Source organism: Ranitomeya variabilis, chromosome 8, assembly GCF_051348905.1.
Source record: "Ranitomeya variabilis isolate aRanVar5 chromosome 8, aRanVar5.hap1, whole genome shotgun sequence".
Taxonomy (NCBI): Eukaryota; Metazoa; Chordata; class Amphibia; order Anura; family Dendrobatidae; genus Ranitomeya; species Ranitomeya variabilis.
The window spans coordinates 12,507,560-12,528,564 of NC_135239.1; the positions used below are offsets into that span (position 1 = coordinate 12,507,560).

General features: G+C 45.1%; 1 protein-coding gene across 3 annotated transcripts in view; it reads right to left on the minus strand.

Moving 5' to 3' along the window:
• The window catches only part of ST6GALNAC5 (ST6 N-acetylgalactosaminide alpha-2,6-sialyltransferase 5), a 178,463-nt gene that overhangs the window by 4,347 nt on the left and 153,111 nt on the right, over positions 1-21,005 (minus strand). For all 3 annotated transcript variants that reach the window (XM_077277559.1, XM_077277561.1, XM_077277560.1), the window contains one exon: positions 16,676-16,783. In XM_077277559.1, the coding sequence (XP_077133674.1) occupies positions 16,676-16,783 (108 nt within the window). The remainder of the gene's footprint in view (positions 1-16,675; positions 16,784-21,005) is intronic.

The window sequence follows — 21,005 nt, forward strand, 5'->3', positions numbered from 1 at the left end:
GTGTTAGCTATAGGTACTCCTGCAACTACCGCAGACAGTAATAAGGAGGAGTTAGCTATAGGTACTCCTGCAACTACCGCAGACAGTAATAAGGAGGAGTTAGCTATAGGTACTCCTGCAACTACCGCAGGCAGTAATAAGGAGGAGTTAGCTATAGGTACTCCTGCAACTACCGCAGACAGTAATAAGGAGGAGTTAGCTATAGGTACTCCTGCAACTACCGCAGACAGTAATAAGGAGGAGTTAGCTATAGGTACTCCTGCAACTACAGCAGACAGTAATAAGGAGGAGTTAGCTATAGGTACTCCTGCAACTACCGCAGACAGTAATAAGGAGCAGTTAGCTATAGGTACTCCTGCAACTACCGCAGACAGTAATAAGGAGGAGTTAGCTATAGGTACTCCTGCAACTACCGCAGGCAGTAATAAGGAGAAGTTAGCTATAGGTACTCCTGCAACTACCGCAGACAGTAATAAGGAGGAGTTAGCTATAGGTACTCCTGCAACTACCGCAGACAGTAATAAGGAGGAGTTAGCTATAGGTACTCCAGCAACTACCGCAGACAGTAATAAGGAGCAGTTAGCTATAGGTACTCCTGCAACTACCGCAGACAGTAATAAGGAGGAGTTAGCTATAGGTACTCCTGCAACTACCGCAGGCAGTAATAAGGAGGAGTTAGCTATAGGTACTCCTGCAACTACCGCAGACAGTAATAAGGAGGAGTTAGCTATAGGTTCTCCAGCAACTACAGCAGACAGCAATAAGGAGGAGTTAGCTATAGGTACTCCTGCAACTACAGCAGACAGTAATAAGGAGGAGTTAGCTATAGGTACTCCTGCAACTACCGCAGACAGTAATAAGGTGGTGTTAGCTATAGGTACTCCGGCAACTACAGCAGACAGTAATAAGGAGCAGTTAGCTATAGGTTCTCCAGCAACTACCGCAGACAGTAATAAGGAGGAGTTAGCTATAGATACTCCTGCAACTACCGCAGACAGTAATAAGGAGGAGTTAGCTATAGGTACTCCTGCAACTACCGCAGACAGTAATAAGGAGGAGTTAGCTATAGGTACTCCGGCAACTACCGCAGGCAGTAATAAGGAGAAGTTAGCTATAGGTACTCCTGCAACTACCGCAGACAGTAATAAGGAGCAGTTAGCTATAGGTACTCCTGCAACTACCGCAGGCAGTAATAAGGAGGAGTTAGCTATAGGTACTCCTGCAACTACCGCAGACAGTAATAAGGAGTTAGCTATAGGTACTCCTGCAACTACAGCAGACAGTAATAAGGAGGAGTTAGCTATAGGTTCTCCAGCAACTACAGCAGACAGCAATAAGGAGGAGTTAGCTATAGGTACTCCTGCAACTACAGCAGACAGTAATAAGGAGGAGTTAGCTATAGGTTCTCCAGCAACTACAGCAGACAGCAATAAGGAGGAGTTAGCTATAGGTACTCCTGCAACTACAGCAGACAGCAATAAGGAGGAGTTAGCTATAGGTTCTCCAGCAACTACCGCAGACAGTAATAAGGAGGAGTTAGCTATAGATACTCCTGCAACTACCGCAGACAGTAATAAGGAGGAGTTAGCTATAGGTACTCCTGCAACTACCGCACACAGTAATAAGGAGGAGTTAGCTATAGGTACTCCAGCAACTACCGCAGACAGTAATAAGGAGAAGTTAGCTATAGGTACTCCAGCAACTGCCGCAGACAGTAATAAGGAGGAGTTAGCTATAGGTACTCCAGCAACTACCGCAGACAGTAATAAGGAGGTGTTAGCTAAAAGTACTCCTGCAACTACCGCAGACAGTAATAAGGAGTTAGCTATAGTTACTCCTGCAACTACCGCAGACAGTAATAAGGAGGAGTTAGCTATAGGTACTCCTGCAACTACCGCAGACAGTAATAAGGAGGAGTTAGCTATAGGTACTCCTGCAACTACCGCAGACAGTAATAAGGAGGTGTTAGCTATAGGTACTCCTGCAACTACCGCAGACAGTAATAAGGAGGAGTTAGCTATAGGTACTCCTGCAACTACCGCAGACAGTAATAAGGAGGAGTTAGCTATAGGTACTCCTGCAACTACCGCAGACAGTAATAAGGAGGAGTTAGCTATAGGTACTCCTGCAACTACCGCAGACAGTAATAAGGAGGGGTTAGCTATAGGTACTCCTGCAACTACCGCAGGCAGTAATAAGGAGGTGTTAGCTATAGGTACTCCTGCAACTACCGCAGACAGTAATAAGGAGGAGTTAGCTATAGGTACTCCTGCAACTACCGCAGACAGTAATAAGGAGGAGTTAGCTATAGGTACTCCTGCAACTACCGCAGGCAGTAATAAGGAGGAGTTAGCTATAGGTACTCCTGCAACTACCGCAGACAGTAATAAGGAGGAGTTAGCTATAGGTACTCCTGCAACTACCGCAGACAGTAATAAGGAGGAGTTAGCTATAGGTACTCCTGCAACTACAGCAGACAGTAATAAGGAGGAGTTAGCTATAGGTACTCCTGCAACTACCGCAGACAGTAATAAGGAGCAGTTAGCTATAGGTACTCCTGCAACTACCGCAGACAGTAATAAGGAGGAGTTAGCTATAGGTACTCCTGCAACTACCGCAGGCAGTAATAAGGAGAAGTTAGCTATAGGTACTCCTGCAACTACCGCAGACAGTAATAAGGAGGAGTTAGCTATAGGTACTCCTGCAACTACCGCAGACAGTAATAAGGAGGAGTTAGCTATAGGTACTCCAGCAACTACCGCAGACAGTAATAAGGAGCAGTTAGCTATAGGTACTCCTGCAACTACCGCAGACAGTAATAAGGAGGAGTTAGCTATAGGTACTCCTGCAACTACCGCAGGCAGTAATAAGGAGGAGTTAGCTATAGGTACTCCTGCAACTACCGCAGACAGTAATAAGGAGGAGTTAGCTATAGGTTCTCCAGCAACTACAGCAGACAGCAATAAGGAGGAGTTAGCTATAGGTACTCCTGCAACTACAGCAGACAGTAATAAGGAGGAGTTAGCTATAGGTACTCCTGCAACTACCGCAGACAGTAATAAGGTGGTGTTAGCTATAGGTACTCCGGCAACTACAGCAGACAGTAATAAGGAGCAGTTAGCTATAGGTTCTCCAGCAACTACCGCAGACAGTAATAAGGAGGAGTTAGCTATAGATACTCCTGCAACTACCGCAGACAGTAATAAGGAGGAGTTAGCTATAGGTACTCCTGCAACTACCGCAGACAGTAATAAGGAGGAGTTAGCTATAGGTACTCCGGCAACTACCGCAGGCAGTAATAAGGAGAAGTTAGCTATAGGTACTCCTGCAACTACCGCAGACAGTAATAAGGAGCAGTTAGCTATAGGTACTCCTGCAACTACCGCAGGCAGTAATAAGGAGGAGTTAGCTATAGGTACTCCTGCAACTACCGCAGACAGTAATAAGGAGTTAGCTATAGGTACTCCTGCAACTACAGCAGACAGTAATAAGGAGGAGTTAGCTATAGGTTCTCCAGCAACTACAGCAGACAGCAATAAGGAGGAGTTAGCTATAGGTACTCCTGCAACTACAGCAGACAGTAATAAGGAGGAGTTAGCTATAGGTTCTCCAGCAACTACAGCAGACAGCAATAAGGAGGAGTTAGCTATAGGTACTCCTGCAACTACAGCAGACAGCAATAAGGAGGAGTTAGCTATAGGTTCTCCAGCAACTACCGCAGACAGTAATAAGGAGGAGTTAGCTATAGATACTCCTGCAACTACCGCAGACAGTAATAAGGAGGAGTTAGCTATAGGTACTCCAGCAACTACCGCAGACAGTAATAAGGAGAAGTTAGCTATAGGTACTCCAGCAACTGCCGCAGACAGTAATAAGGAGGAGTTAGCTATAGGTACTCCAGCAACTACCGCAGACAGTAATAAGGAGGTGTTAGCTAAAAGTACTCCTGCAACTACCGCAGACAGTAATAAGGAGTTAGCTATAGTTACTCCTGCAACTACCGCAGACAGTAATAAGGAGGAGTTAGCTATAGGTACTCCTGCAATTACCGCAGACAGTAATAAGGAGGAGTTAGCTATAGGTACTCCTGCAACTACCGCAGACAGTAATAAGGAGTTAGCTATAGGTACTCCAGCAATTACCGCAGGCAGTAATAAGGAGGAGTTAGCTATAGGTACTCCTGCAACTACCGCAGACAGTAATAAGGAGGAGTTAGCTATAGGTACTCCTGCAACTACAGCAGACAGTAATAAGGAGGTGTTAGCTATAGGTACTCCTGCAACTACCGCAGACAGTAATAAGGAGGAGTTAGCTATAGGTACTCCTGCAACTACAGCAGACAGTAATAAGGAGGTGTTAGCTATATCTACTCCTGCAACTACCGCAGACAGTAATAAGGAGGAGTTAGCTATAGGTACTCCTGCAACTACCGCAGACAGTAATAAGGAGGGGTTAGCTATAGGTACTCCTGCAACTACCGCAGACAGTAATAAGGAGGTGTTAGCTAAAAGTACTCCTGCAACTACCGCAGGCAGTAATAAGGAGGAGTTAGCTATAGGTACTCCTGCAACTACCGCAGACAGTAATAAGGAGGAGTCAGCTATAGGTACTCCTGCAACTACCGCAGACAGTAATAAGGTGGAGTTAGCTATAGGTACTCCTGCAACTACCGCAGACAGTAATAAGGAGGAGTTAGCTATAGGTACTCCTGCAACTACCGCAGACAGTAATAAGGTGGAGTTAGCTATAGGTACTCCTGCAACTACCGCAGACAGTAATAAGGAGTTAGCTATAGGTACTCCAGCAACTACCGCAGACAGTAATAAGGTGGTGTTAGCTATAGGTACTCCAGCAACTACCGCAGACAGTAATAAGGAGTTAGCTATAGGTACTCCTGCAACTACCGCAGACAGTAATAAGGAGGAGTTAGCTATAGGTACTCCGGCAACTACCGCAGACAGTAATAAGGATGAGTTCGCTATAGGTACTCCTGCAACTACAGCAGACAGTAATAAAGAGGAGTTAGCTATAGGTACTCCTGCAACTACCGCAGACAGTAATAAGGAGTTAGCTATAGGTACTCCTGCAACTACCGCAGACAGTAATAAGGAGGAGTTAGCTATAGGTACTCCTGCAACTACCGCAGACAGTAATAAGGAGGAGTTAGCTATAGGTACTCCTGCAACTACCGCAGGCAGTAATAAGGAGTTAGCTATAGGTACTCCTGCAACTACCGCAGACAGTAATAAGGAGGAGTTAGCTATAGGTACTCCTGCAACTACCGCAGACAGTAATAAGGAGTTAGCTATAGGTACTCCTGCAACTACCGTAGGCAGTAATAAGGAGGAGTTAGCTATAGGTACTCCTGCAACTACCGCAGACAGTAATAAGGAGGAGTTAGCTATAGGTACTCCTGCAACTACAGCAGACAGTAATAAAGAGGAGTTAGCTATAGGTACTCCTGCAACTACCGCAGACAGTAATAAGGAGGAGTTAGCTATAGGTACTCCTGCAACTACCGCAGGCAGTAATAAGGAGGAGTTAGCTATAGGTACTCCTGCAACTACCGCAGACAGTAATAAGGAGGAGTTAGCTATAGGTACTCCTGCAACTACAGCAGACAGTAATAAGGAGGTGTTAGCTATAGGTACTCCTGCAACTACCGCAGGCAGTAATAAGGAGTTAGCTATAGGTACTCCTGCAACTACCGCAGACAGTAATAAGGAGGAGTTAGCTATAGTTACTCCTGCAACTACCACAGACAGTAATAAGGAGGAGTTAGCTATAGGTACTCCTGCAACTACCGCAGACAGTAATAAGGAGGAGTTAGCTATAGGTACTCCTGCAACTACCGCAGACAGTAATAAGGAGCAGTTAGCTATAGGTACTCCTGCAACTACCGCAGACAGTAATAAGGAGGAGTTAGCTATAGGTACTCCTGCAACTACCGCAGACAGTAATAAGGAGGAGTTAGCTATAGGTACTCCTGCAACTACCGCAGACAGTAATAAGGAGCAGTTAGCTATAGGTACTCCTGCAACTACCGCAGGCAGTAATAAGGAGGAGTTAGCTATAGGTACTCCTGCAACTACCGCAGGCAGTAATAAGGAGCAGTTAGCTATAGGTACTCCTGCAACTACCGCAGGCAGTAATAAGGAGGAGTTAGCTATAGGTACTTTTGCAACTACCGCAGACAGTAATAAGGAGGTGTTAGCTATAGGTACTCTAGCAATTACCGCAGACAGTAATAAGGAGGTGTTAGCTATAGGTACTCTAGCAATTACCGCAGACAGTAATAAGGAGGTGTTAGCTATAGGTACTTTTGCAACTACCGCAGACAGTAATAAGGAGGTGTTAGCTATAGGTACTCCTGCAATTACCGCAGACAGTAATAAGGAGGTGTTAGCTATAGGTACTCCTGCAACTACCGCAGACAGTAATAAGGAGTTAGCTATAGGTACTCCGGCAACTACCGCAGACAGTAATAAGGAGGTGTTAGCTATAGGTACTCCTGCAACTACAGCAGACAGTAATAAGGAGGAGTTAGCTATAGGTACTCCTGCAACTACCGCAGGCAGTAATAAGGAGGTGTTAGCTATAGGTACTCCTGCAACTACCGCAGACAGTAATAAGGAGGAGTTAGCTATAGGTACTCCTGCAACTACCGCAGGCAGTAATAAGGAGGTGTTAGCTATAGGTACTCTAGCAATTACCGCAGACAGTAATAAGGAGGAGTTAGCTATAGGTACTCCTGCAACTACCGCAGACAGTAATAAAAAGGAGTTAGCTATAGGTACTCCTGCAACTACCGCAGGCAGTAATAAGGAGGAGTTAGCTATAGGTACTCCTGCAACTACCGCAGACAGTAATAAGGAGGTGTTAGCTATAGGTACTCCTGCAACTACCGCAGGCAGTAATAAGGAGGTGTTAGCTATAGGTACTCTAGCAATTACCGCAGACAGTAATAAGGAGGTGTTAGCTATAGGTACTCCTGCAACTACCGCAGACAGTAATAAGGAGTTAGCTATAGGTACTCCGGCAACTACCGCAGACAGTAATAAGGAGGTGTTAGCTATAGGTACTCCTGCAACTACCGCAGGCAGTAATAAGGAGGAGTTAGCTATAGGTACTCCTGCAACTACCGCAGGCAGTAATAAGGAGGTGTTAGCTATAGGTACTCCTGCAACTACCGCAGACAGTAATAAGGAGGAGTTAGCTATAGGTACTCCTGCAACTACCGAAGGCAGTAATAAGGAGGTGTTAGCTATAGGTACTCCTGCAACTACCGCAGACAGTAATAAGGAGTTAGCTATAGGTACTCCGGCAACTACCGCAGACAGTAATAAGGAGGAGTTAGCTATAGGTACTTTTGCAACTACCGCAGACAGTAATAAGGAGGGGTTAGCTATAGGTACTCCAGCAACTACCGCAGGCAGAAAATTGAGCTCAGGAATGTTGTGCTCGACCTGCTGTAAAATATCCGCTGAAAAATTAGAAAACCTAATAATGAACCAATTATATATAATCCAAACAGCGCTCGGAACTATTATGATAGAGGGTGAGAAAAGAGATTTTGACCTAATCATAAAATAGGAAATTCTGACAGTTTTCGGTTCACAGAAAGCAGAGCATCATGGGAGGTGAGATGACCGTGACATTGTACATCACATGTCTGACATCAGACTGGCGCTGCACCACTGTCAGATTCCAAGGACAACTGGCAGTTTATTTATTTATTTTTTTAAAGAAGTGTTGATAAGGACCAGATTTAATAACTCTAAATCATCATAAACATGATGTAATTTAAAAAAAAAAATTATTTAATCAGTTAATCACAAAGAACGTGGATGCTTGTCCTGCTGATTGTATGGACGCAGGTGTTATTGGCAAAGGACCGTAATACGCAGCCACAGCCCTAAGCGAATGTGGAGGGTTAAATAGTAATGGCCACCACTAATTTATAGGTTCGGTTATGATGATATGTGGCAGAAAAAGTGAAAAAAAAATATATAATATATTTTTGCATTTTGGGCAAAAACAAAATGAATATAAATCAAATGGTATTGTAGATGTACCAATATCCCAATCGGTTGTCCGTTCCCCATGCATCGGGGCCGGTCCTGGACAAAAGGTCAATGCCGCCGTCCGTCCTCCCACTAGGATGTATTGGTGGATGTATTACATCCTCATCTCCCCCCGCGCCGCTCGTCCGCTGCTTCATTGACTTCACACCATTAGGTCTTATACCTTTGAGACGTCCTTCGTATGAACAGATAAGATTTCCACTTAGTTCCATGGCGGTGATTAAACTGAATTGGTTCTATCCTAATTAATACTTATGGTTGACAACCATTAAAGTCTAATCCTGGCGAGGCGGCGTCCTAAATAAGGATTAATACAGAGATCATGACGGCTCAGAAGGCGGCCGGACAATGATTACACCGCCTTCAGTCGATGGGAAACCAATCTAGTGCAAGTCATGGAGGAAATGGAAGTGTGTGCAGCCCCCGGTCTAATGACTCACAGGAGCGGAATAAGTCATACATTGATTTAGTCCTTTTTGATCAATGTCATTTTGAGACCTCGGTCTCTGCTGTAAAAACCTATCACCGCGCTCCGGCTGCGGAAACCGAGGTGTAAAATGAAAATATTAGGATCAAAGCGAAGCGGCCGAGAGGTAAAATTCTGATCGGAGTCCAGATTACTTATGGACAGGGTTTGCAACCGCTCCAGATTCTTTTCAGAGCTGCAATTTTCAGATGATACTTTATTTTTTACCACTATAGAGGTTTTTTTTCAATATTTTTCAACTAGTTAATTAACCCTTTCCCTGCACTCCAGGACAGTTTTGATTTATAATGGTTGTGTTGTTATTTTTTTCAGAAGAATAAACCTAAAACACATTATTTGCAAAACTACAGACCCCAATGTACACACACGGGGACAGTTTTGCTTTTTTATGGCATCAGACATACAATGTATAAATGTAAAGTTATACATAGATACATACAATACTAAGTAATAAAAAATGTAACAATTGTGTTACCCGACCCTATTGTTAGAGAGTAGAAAACACATTATATTTTTACAGTTTGTAGGTTTTTTGTTTTGTTTTTTTTTTTTACATTGGGGACGACATTCGTCGGCTGTGAAATTTTAGTGCTTTTTGCAGATCGATCTTATTCTGAAGCGCGGCTGTAGAAAGGTGACACAGCGGCATAAGGTCCATTGATGACCACTGTAAAAAAGAGTGTATCTGTGGTCATCGAGGGGTTAAACCTTTAATTATTACTACGTTTGCCTTTATGTGGCATTTGTGTAATTTTTCCTGCTGGGGACATGGCATTTAATATTTGCAACTTTTTAAAAAAGTTGCTACATTATTTTTTTTTTTGCAAGGAATTAATAACTCTGCGTTCATCAAAATGTATCATGTGATAAACTTTGGTACATTTTACACAATGTCTATTGTCATAAATAGAAGTGCAAGCCAAATACTTAAAAAATAAAATAAAAGTAATCACCTGACGATTAATCTCCCCAGCATCAGATATCAGCTTGGCAGTTGTCGCCAGGCTAGTTGTTGTGAATTTGGATTCTGGGCTCCCCCGGTGGCTACTGGTGGAATTGAACTGGTGTTGTCATCTTCTCTGTTCACCTGTTCCCATCAAGATGTGGGAGTCGCTATATAACCTTGCTGCTCTGTTAGTTGCTTGCCGGTCAACAATGTTATCAGAAGCCTCTCTGTGCTTGTTCCTGCTCCTAGACAACTACTAGATAAGTTGGACTCTTGTCCATGTGTGTTTTTGCATTTTTGTTCCAGTTCACAGCTGAAGTTTCGTTACTGTGTCTGGAAAGCTCTTGTGAACAGGAATTGCCACTCTGGTGTTATGAGTTAATGCCAGAGTTTTAAAGTAATTCCTGGATGGTGTTTTGATAGGGTTTTCAGCTGACCATGAAAGTGTCCTTTCTGTCTTCTGCTATGTAGTAAGTGGACCTCAAATTTGCTAAACCTATTTTCATACTACGTTTGTAATTTCATCTTAATTCACCGCCAATACATGTGGGGGGCCTCTGTCTCCTTTCGGGGTATTTCTCTAGAGGTGAGCTAGGACTAATATTTTCCTCTGCTAGCATTATTTAGTCCTCCGGCTGGTGCTGGGCATCTAGAATCAACGTAGGCATGCTACCCGGCCACTGCTAGTTGTGCGTTAGGTTTAGTTCATGGTCAGCTCAGTTTCCATCTTCCAAGAGCTAGTTCCTATATATGCTGATGCTATGTTCTCTTGCCATTGAGAACATGACAGTTTGACCGGCCCACTAAAGGGTTAAAATCCTTGGCTAAGAAAGGAGAGAAATAAGAAGTCTGCTGAGAATTTTTTTTTTTTTTTCTCCTTCTAATCTTTGAATGGCTCTGTGTCCACCTGTTTGTAATGGATCTTCAGAGTGTGACTGCAGGTTTGAATAATCTCGCCACGAAGGTACAAAATTTGCAAGACTTTGTTTGTCATGCACCTGTATCTGAGCCGAGAATTCCTTTGCCGGAATTTTTCTCGGGGAATAGATCTGGGTTTCAGAATTTTCGAAATAATTGCAAATTATTTTTGTCCCTGAAATCTCGCTCTGCCGGAGACCCTGCACAGCAGGTCAGGATTGTGATTTCCTTGCTCCGGGGCGACCCTCAAGACTGGGCTTTTTCATTGACACCAGGGGATCCTGCGTTGCTCAATGTGGATGCGTTTTTTCTGGCCTTGGGGTTGCTTTATGACGAACCTCATTTGGAGCTTCAGGCAGAAAAAACTTTGATGTCCCTATCTCAGGGGCAAGATGAAGCGGAAATTTACTGTCAAAGATTCCGTAAATGGTCTGTGCTTACTCAGTGGAATGAGTGCGCCCTGGCGGCGACTTTCAGAGAGGGTCTCTCTGATGCCATTAAGGATGTTATGGTGGGGTTCCCTGTGCCTGCGGGTCTGAATGAGTCCATGACAATGGCTATTCAGATCGATAGGCGTTTGCGGGAGCGCAAACCAGTGCACCATCTGGCGGTGTCCACTGAGAAGTCGCCAGAGAGTATGCAGTGTGATAGAATTCTGTCCCGAAGCGAGCGGCAGAATTTTAGACGGAAAAATGGGTTGTGTTTCTATTGTGGTGATTCTACTCATGTTATATCAGCATGCTCTAAGCGCACTAAAAAGCTTGATAAATCTGTTTCCATTTGCACCTTACCGTCTAAGTTTATTCTATCTGTGACCCTGATTTGCTCTTTGTCATCTATTACTACGGACGCCTATGTCGACTCTGGCGCCGCTTTGAGTCTTATGGATTGGTCCTTTGCTAAACGCTGTGGGTATGATTTAGAGCCTTTGGAGACTCTTATTCCTCTGAAGGGGATTGACTCCACCCCATTGGCTAATAATAAACCACAATACTGGACCCAAGTAACTATGCGTATTAATCCGGATCACCAGGAGATTATTCGCTTTCTGGTGCTGCATAATCTACATGATGATTTGGTGCTAGGATTGCCTTGGCTGCAATCTCACAACCCAGTCCTCGACTGGAAAGCTATGTCTGTGTTGAGCTGGGGATGTAAGGGGGCTCATGGGGATGTACCTGTGGTTTCCATTTCATCATCTATTCCCTCTGAAATTCCTGAGTTCCTGTCTGACTATCGTGACGTCTTTGAAGAATCCAAGCTTGGTTCATTACCTCCGCACCGAGAGTGCGATTGTGCCATAGATTTAATCCCGGGTAGTAAATACCCAAAGGGTCGTTTATTTAATCTGTCTGTGCCTGAACATGCTGCTATGCGAGAATATATAAAGGAGTCCTTGGAAAAGGGACATATTCGTCCATCGTCATCTCCCTTAGGAGCCGGTTTTTTCTTTGTGTCAAAAAAAGACGGCTCTTTGAGACCATGTATCGATTATCGGCTTTTGAATAAAATCACTGTAAAATATCAATACCCATTGCCGTTGCTGACTGATTTGTTTGCTCGCATAAAGGGGGCCAAGTGGTTCTCTAAGATTGATCTCCGTGGGGCGTATAATTTGGTGCGTATCAGGCAGGGGGATGAGTGGAAAACCGCATTTAATACGCCCGAGGGCCACTTTGAGTATTTAGTGATGCCTTTTGGTCTTTCAAATGCTCCGTCAGTTTTCCAGTCCTTTATGCATGATATTTTTCGCGATTATTTGGATAAATTTATGATTGTGTATCTGGATGATATTCTGATTTTTTCGGATGACTGGGACTCTCATGTCCAGCAAGTCAGGAGGGTTTTCCAGGTTTTGCGGTCTAATTCTTTGTGTGTGAAGGGTTCTAAGTGTGTTTTTGGGGTACAGAGGATTTCCTTTTTGGGATATATTTTTTCTCCCTCTTCCATTGAAATGGATCCTGTCAAGGTTCAAGCTATTTGTGATTGGACGCAGCCCTCTTCTCTTAAGAGTCTTCAGAAATTTTTGGGCTTTGCTAACTTTTATCGTCGATTTATTGCTGGTTTTTCGGATATTGCTAAACTATTGACCGATTTGACTAAGAAGGGTGCTGATGTTGCTGATTGGTCCCCTGACGCTGTGGAGGCCTTTCGGGAGCTTAAGCGCCGTTTTTCCTCTGCCCCTGTGTTGCGTCAGCCTGATGTTGCTCTACCTTTTCAGGTTGAGGTCGACGCTTCTGAGATCGGAGCTGGGGCAGTGTTGTCGCAGAAAAGTTCTGACTGCTCCGTGATGAGGCCTTGTGCCTTCTTTTCCCGTAAATTTTCGCCCGCTGAGCGGAATTATGATGTTGGGAATCGGGAGCTTTTGGCCATGAAGTGGGCTTTTGAGGAGTGGCGCCATTGGCTTGAGGGGGCCAGACATCAGGTGGTGGTATTGACTGACCACAAAAACTTGATTTATCTTGAGACCGCCAGGCGCCTGAATCCTAGACAGGCGCGCTGGTCATTATTTTTCTCTCGGTTTAATTTTGTGGTGTCATACCTACCGGGTTCTAAGAATGTTAAGGCGGATGCCCTTTCTAGGAGTTTTGAGCCTGACTCACCTGGTAACTCTGAGCCCACAGGTATCCTTAAGGATGGAGTGGTATTGTCAGCCGTTTCTCCAGACCTGCGGCGGGCCTTGCAGGAGTTTCAGGCGGATAGACCGGATCGTTGCCCACCTGATAAACTGTTTGTTCCTGATGATTGGACCAGTAGAGTCATCTCTGAGGTTCATTCTTCTGCGTTGGCAGGTCATCCTGGCATTTTTGGAACCAGGGATTTGGTGGCAAGGTCCTTCTGGTGGCCTTCCCTGTCACGAGATGTGTGAGGCTTTGTGCAGTCTTGTGACGTTTGTGCTCGGGCCAAGCCTTGTTGCTCTCGGGCTAGTGGATTATTGTTGCCCTTGCCTATTCCTAAGAGGCCTTGGACGCACATCTCGATGGATTTTATTTCAGATCTGCCTGTTTCTCAGAAGATGTCTGTCATCTGGGTGGTGTGTGACCGTTTCTCTAAGATGGTCCATTTGGTTCCTCTGCCCAAGTTGCCTTCTTCTTCCGAGTTGGTTCCTCTGTTTTTTCAAAATGTTGTTCGTTTGCATGGTATTCCTGAGAATATCATTTCTGACAGAGGGACCCAATTCGTGTCTAGATTTTGGCGGGCATTCTGTGCTAGGATGGGCATAGATTTGTCTTTTTCGTCCGCTTTCCATCCTCAGACGAATGGCCAGACCGAGCGGACTAATCAGACCCTGGAGACATATCTGAGGTGTTTTGTGTCTGCTGACCAGGATGATTGGGTTGCTTTTTTGCCATTGGCGGAGTTCGCTCTCAATAATCGGGCCAGCTCTGCCACTTTGGTGTCCCCGTTTTTCTGTAATTCGGGGTTTCATCCTCGATTTTCCTCTGGTCAGGTGGAAACTTCGGATTGTCCTGGAGTGGATGCTGTGGTGGAGAGATTGCATCAGATCTGGGGACAGGTGGTGGACAATTTGAGGTTGTCCCAGGAGAAGACTCAGCTTTTTGCCAACCGCCACCGTCGTGTTGGTCCTCGGCTTTGTGTTGGGGATTTGGTGTGGTTGTCTTCTCGTTTTGTCCCTATGAGGGTCTCTTCTCCTAAGTTTAAGCCTCGGTTCATCGGCCCGTATAAGATATTGGAGATTCTTAACCCTGTTTCCTTCCGTTTGGACCTCCCTGCATCCTTTTCTATTCATAACGTTTTTCATCGGTCATTATTGCGCAGGTATGAGGTACCGGTTGTGCCTTCCGTTGAGCCTCCTGCTCCGGTGTTGGTTGAGGGTGAGTTGGAGTACGTTGTGGAGAAAATCTTGGACTCTCGTGTTTCCAGACGGAGACTCCAGTATCTGGTCAAGTGGAAGGGATACGGCCAGGAGGATAATTCTTGGGTGAATGCATCTGATGTTCATGCCTCTGATCTGGTTCGTGCCTTTCATAGGGCCCATCCTGATCGCCCTGGTGGTTCTGGTGAGGGTTCGGTGCCCCCTCCTTGAGGGGGGGGTACTGTTGTGAATTTGGATTCTGGGCTCCCCCGGTGGCTACTGGTGGAATTGAACTGGTGTTGTCATCTTCTCTGTTCACCTGTTCCCATCAAGATGTGGGAGTCGCTATATAACCTTGCTGCTCTGTTAGTTGCTTGCCGGTCAACAATGTTATCAGAAGCCTCTCTGTGCTTGTTCCTGCTCCTAGACAACTACTAGATAAGTTGGACTCTTGTCCATGTGTGTTTTTGCATTTTTGTTCCAGTTCACAGCTGAAGTTTCGTTACTGTGTCTGGAAAGCTCTTGTGAACAGGAATTGCCACTCTGGTGTTATGAGTTAATGCCAGAGTTTTAAAGTAATTCCTGGATGGTGTTTTGATAGGGTTTTCAGCTGACCATGAAAGTGTCCTTTCTGTCTTCTGCTATGTAGTAAGTGGACCTCAAATTTGCTAAACCTATTTTCATACTACGTTTGTAATTTCATCTTAATTCACCGCCAATACATGTGGGGGCCTCTGTCTCCTTTCGGGGTATTTCTCTAGAGGTGAGCTAGGACTAATATTTTCCTCTGCTAGCATTATTTAGTCCTCCGGCTGGTGCTGGGCATCTAGAATCAACGTAGGCATGCTACCCGGCCACTGCTAGTTGTGCGTTAGGTTTAGTTCATGGTCAGCTCAGTTTCCATCTTCCAAGAGCTAGTTCCTATATATGCTGATGCTATGTTCTCTTGCCATTGAGAACATGACAGCTAGTCTTCATTTCTGCCACCAGATGGCAGTGCACAATGTTCATGCATGCCAACTGGCAGCAGGTAACATTTTCACCCACATTAAAAGGGGTTTCAGGACCTTTAATATTTGCTTAAATGAAAAAAAAATAACCATAACTCGCCTTTAAATTTGCTCCCGCGATCCGCACCTGTCTGAGTTCACATTCCTGCATTAATGACATGTTGAATATCCAAGTGACCCCTGCAGCCAAAAGCTGGTCTCAGCGAATGATTGACTGCAGTGCTGACTGGTATGTACACCATCTCATTGGTGCAGCAAAATAAAGAAAACTTGGTGGAAAGTGAAGGAGTGTGGAGACATTGATCGGGTATTTATTTTTAGCATAAGTTCATGCTTTCAGGTTTATTTCAAAGCTGGAACAAGTCCTTTGAAATCAATGTGTCCCCGGATTTCATGATACAGACAGCATACATTGTTAAATAGACTCTTGGACATGATGAGGCTGGTGTACTTTTTGTGAAAATCCATGTCAGATTGGCTGCATAATGAGCATTTTATGGGTCCTGCTGTAAAAGGGATAAGTTAATAAACCCAAGTGTACTCGGTCTCCATCCACCCAGCCCAACAGCTATTCAATGTACCTCCTCCCTGCTGAGAGGTCACATAGTAACAAGCTGCAAGTAATATTGAATTGATGCCATTCAGGCTGGGTGCGTGTCATGCTGCCGCCCATCCTGACTGACAGCTGCAGTTTGTAGCAGTGAGATATAAACTGGGAGGAGGGATGTACAAGCAGCTATCAATAAAACCATGTAAGTGGAGATTTAGCAGCAACAGGGAGGGACACAGATGTCACTCACACTAGTTGGGTGGAGATTAAGCAGGGAGGAGTGACACTGAGGAGCAGTCAGTCCGGCTAGGTGAGCAAAGATTACGGAGCAACAGGGAGGAACGGACACTGAGGAGCAGTCAGTCTGGCTAAGTGAGCAAAGATTACACAGCGACAGGGAGGAGGGACACTGAGGAGCAGTCAGTCTGGCTAGGTGAGCAAAGATTACACAGCGACAGGGAGGAGGAACACTGAGGAGCAGTCAGTCTGGCTAGGTGAGCAAAGATTACACAGCAACAGGGAGGAGGGACACTGAGGAGCGGTCAGTCCCGTTAGGTGGTGGAAACTGAATTTTAACTATCAAATTACTTTGAAAATTTAGGAGAGAAAGGATTTAAAATCAAGTATATCACCCTCATCAGGTCTATGATGCAGCAGTGATGAGTTTCCTGCCACCCTTCCCATCAACCCCAACATCATCCTACTACTACTACCCCCACCGTGTTCCCAACACTTACACACAGCTATATTTCACTTATTATCTAGGAAGTGTTATTAATGGGGAATAAAGGATTTTTGTATTGAAGTTGGATTTTGTCCAGACCGATATCTAGAATATTACATTTCCAAGACTGGAGATTTACCTGCAGAAATCTGGCGGCACCATCCCGTACACATTGATTGTATCGCAGAGTTCTAACGCAATGGACATGGTGAACCATCCGGTGCTCAGCCACGTGTTGGAAACCTTCCTGTAAGAGAAGACGCAGATGTATGACAGTGGATATGGGATTATATAAATCACCGCTAATCACTACTGTGGATGAGACAAAAGCCGTGTTCAGACCTCGGCACTGAAACGCGTTGTGCACGTATGATGCAGATGGAAGAATCCACGGCACGTCCTCGGCTGATAATAATGCCGGTGTTCTGCCAAGAATAAAGCCGCATCCTGGTGCTTGCACAGAACTTCTACATTATTTTACTTTTGTCATTGATACGTTTTCCATAATTTGCAGCACTTTGTAGACATATTTGGCAAATCCTATCAGATACTCACATTGTAGCATGTGGAGATGTACGATGACACTAATATATCCACGTCTATACTCACTGCTGTCACCTCGCTCCATTTTTAGGTCAAAAACAAAAACGTTAGCAAAACGATAAAACAAGTGACAACTTTCCATATGTATCAGAGAATATCCGTGCAGCCGACATTTCCATTAAAACGCTTTTCTGCCATCCATTATCCTTTCCCATATAGTGTGTAATGTTGTGTCTATCTCAACATCAGGGAAAGCGCATATAATAATATAGGGCCTCATAACGAAGCACAGAAGGAGCTTCGCTTCTCAATTAGAACGGATTTTTGTACTATTGACCTCCTATTAGCATGTTCTGTACAGGGAGCGGAGTCAGACTTTATAGAAGATAGAATTCTGGATGCCAACAGCCACCACTAGAGGGAGCCAAGTACATGAGTTATACCTGGAGCTACAGAAATGTTTGCAGTGTGCTCCCCCTAGTGGTGGCTCTCAGTAACTGCTATTAAACCAAACATTGAAAGCAGTTCAGTCCCGCAACCCCACCTACGAGACCCTATAAAAAAGTCCATGTTACTTATCATAGAACTCAAAGCCAAAAGCCATATTCACAATGATAAAATCAGGGAACTTATTACTAGCCTATGCACACAATGGCCAACCATGCATTTCAAGGCTCTTACTGAAACCTGGATCCAGCAGTCAGACACAACCGCTGCTGCTGCTCTCTCCTATGGTGGACTACACTTTTCTCATACCCCAAGATCGGACAACAGAGCAGGTGGAGGCGTTGGTCTGCTCCTTTCACCCAAATGTACCTTCCAAGTTATCCCCCAAGTACCCTCACTTGTATTCCCTTCCTTTGAGGTCCATGCTGTCAGACTCTACGTCCCCTTCTCCATGCGAGTGGCGGTGGTGTATCGTCCTCCCGGCCCCTCTCATCAGTTCCTGGATCACTTTGCCACCTGCCTTCCACACTTTCTCTCCTGTGACACCCCCACCCTTATCATGGGTGATTTCAACATCCCCATTGCTTCTCCCCTCTCCCCATCTGCTTCTCACCTTTTATCTCTAACCTCCTCTTTCGGCCTCTCGCAGCATACTAACTCTCCAACGCATGAAGATGGAAACTCCCTTGACTTGGTCTTCTCCCGGCTTTGCTTAGTGGATGATTTCACAAACTCCCCTCTCCCGCTCTCTGACCACAACCTTCTTTCATTCTCTATCAAGAACTGCCATCCCGCTCAGGTCACCCCCACTTTCCACACTTATAGAAACATACAGGCCATTAACACCCAGAAACTTATGAAGAACTTGCAGTCCTCATTGGCCCCAATCTTCTCCATCTCATGTCCTGATTCTGCTCTGAAGCATTACAATGAAACCCTGCAAAGTGCCCTGGATGAAGCGGCACCTCCTATACATAGAACAACTCGGCACAGACGGCGACAACCGAGGCACACGCTGCAAACACATTTCCTGCAGCGGTGCTCCAGGTGCGCCGAACGTCTGTGGAGAAAATCTAATCTACCCGAAGATTTCCTCCATTATAAGTTCATGCTAAAAACATACAACTCTGCCCTTCACCTCTCCAAACAAACCTATTTCAACACCCTCATCACCTCACTGTCAAATAACCCTAAACGTCTCTTTGACACTTTCCAGTCCCTACTCAACCCAAGAGAGCAGGCCCCAACCACAGATCTCCGCGCTGACGATCTGGCCAATTACTTCAAAGAAAAAATTGACCACATTCGACAGGAAATCATCTCCCAATCTCTTCATACCATGCACCGTCCTCCCTTCCCCACTGCATCTAGTTCACTCTCTGACTTTGAACCAGTTACAGAAGAAGTAATCAGGCTCCTTGCGTCTTCTCGCCCGACCACTTGCACCAGTGACCCCATTCCGTCACATCTCCTCCAGTCCCTTTCCCCGGCTGTCACCTTTCACCTAACAAAAATATTCAACCTTTCCCTCACTTCCGGTATTTTTCCCTCCTCATTTAAGCATGCCATCATACATCCATGACTTAAAAAACCCTCCCTCGACCAAAATTGTGCCGCTAATTATAGACCTGTCTCTAATCTTCCCTTCATCTCTAAACTCCTGGAACGCCTGGTCCACTCCCATCTTACCCACTATCTCTCAGATCACTCTCTTCTCGACCCTCTTCAATCTGGCTTCCGCTCTTTACACTCTACTGAAACTGCCCTCACTAAAGTCTCTAATGACCTACTAACAGCTAAATCTAATGGTCACTACTCCATGCTAATTCTCTTGGATCTTTCCGCAGCATTCGACAGTGTGGATCATCAGCTCCTCCTCACTATGCTCCGCTCCATCGGCCTCAAGGACACCGTTCTCTCCTGGTTCTCCTCCTATCTCTCTGACCGATCCTTCACTGTATGTTTTGCTGGTTCCTCCTCCTCTCACCTTCCCCTTACTGTTGGGGTTCCTCAAGGATCAGTCCTAGGCCCCCTCCTCTTCTCTTTGTTTGTCCAATAGGGACAGTATACAATCAGTAGATTTGGTTTCCGGTACCATCTCTATGCTGATGACACCCAATTATACACCTCTTCTCCTGCTTTCACTCCGACCTTCTTAGAAAACACCAGTGATTGTCTTACCGCTGTCTCTAACATCATGTCCTCCCTCTATCTGAAACTGAACCTGTCAAAAACTGAACTCCTCGTGTTCTCTCCCTCTGCTAACCTACCTTTGCCTGACATTGCCATCTCCGTGTGCTGTTCCATCATTACTCCAAAGCAACATGCCCGCTGCCTTGGGGTCATCCTTGATTCCGAGCTTTCATTCACCCCCCACATCCGATCACTGGCTCGCTCTTCTTATCTGCATCTCAAAAACATTTCTAGAATTCGCCCTTTTCTTACTTTCGACTCTGCAAAAACTCTTACTGTCTCACTTATTCATTCCCGTCTGGACGATTGTAACTCTCTAATAATCGGCCTCCCTCTTACCAAACTCTCCCCGCTCCAATCTGTCCTGAATGCTGCTGCCAGGATCATATTCCTCACCAACCGTTACACCGATGCCTCTACCTTGTGCCAGTCATTACACTGGCTACCCATCCACTCCAGAATCCAGTACAAAACTACTACCCTCATCCACAAAGCACTCCATGGCTCAGCACCACCCTACATCTCCTCTCTGGTCTCAATCTACCACCCTACCCGTGCCCTCCGCTTCGCTAATGACCTCAGGTTAGCATCCTCAATAATCAGAACCTCCCACTCCCGTCTCCAAGACTTTACACGTGCTGCGCCGATTCTTTGGAATGCACTACCTAGGTTAATACGATTAATCCCCAATCCCCACAGTTTTAAGCGTGCCCTAAAAACTCATTTGTTCAGACTGGCCTACCCCCTCAACGCATTAACCTAACTATCCCTGTGTGGCCTATTAAAAAAAAAACCCATAATCAGGTTTCATGTTCTCATACACTTTATGCAGTTAATAGCCTCTGTGTCTGTACTGCTACATACTTAGGCTGATAACTGGTTCCTGCAGCTTTACATGAACACCCGAGCCTTACACTATGGCTGGTCCAAATAACTAAAGCAATTGTTACCATCCACCTCTCGTGTCTCCCCTTTTCCTCATAGTTTGTAGCTTGCGAGCAGCAGGGCCCTCATTCCTCCTGGTATCTGTTTTGAACTGTGATTTCTGTTATGCTGTAATGTCTATTGTCTGTACAAGTCCCCTCTATAAGTTGTAAAGCGCTGCGGAATATGTTGGCGCTATATAAATAAAAATTATTATTATATTATTATTCAATAGATGCCCCATCCTGCTTCCTTCCAAGGACACTGCCTTTGCTGCAAGTTCTCCCAGTAACATAATGCTTCAGCCCATTCAGCTTCTTGCTAAAATTATGCAATCGTTTTATGGGGAAAATCAGTCCAAA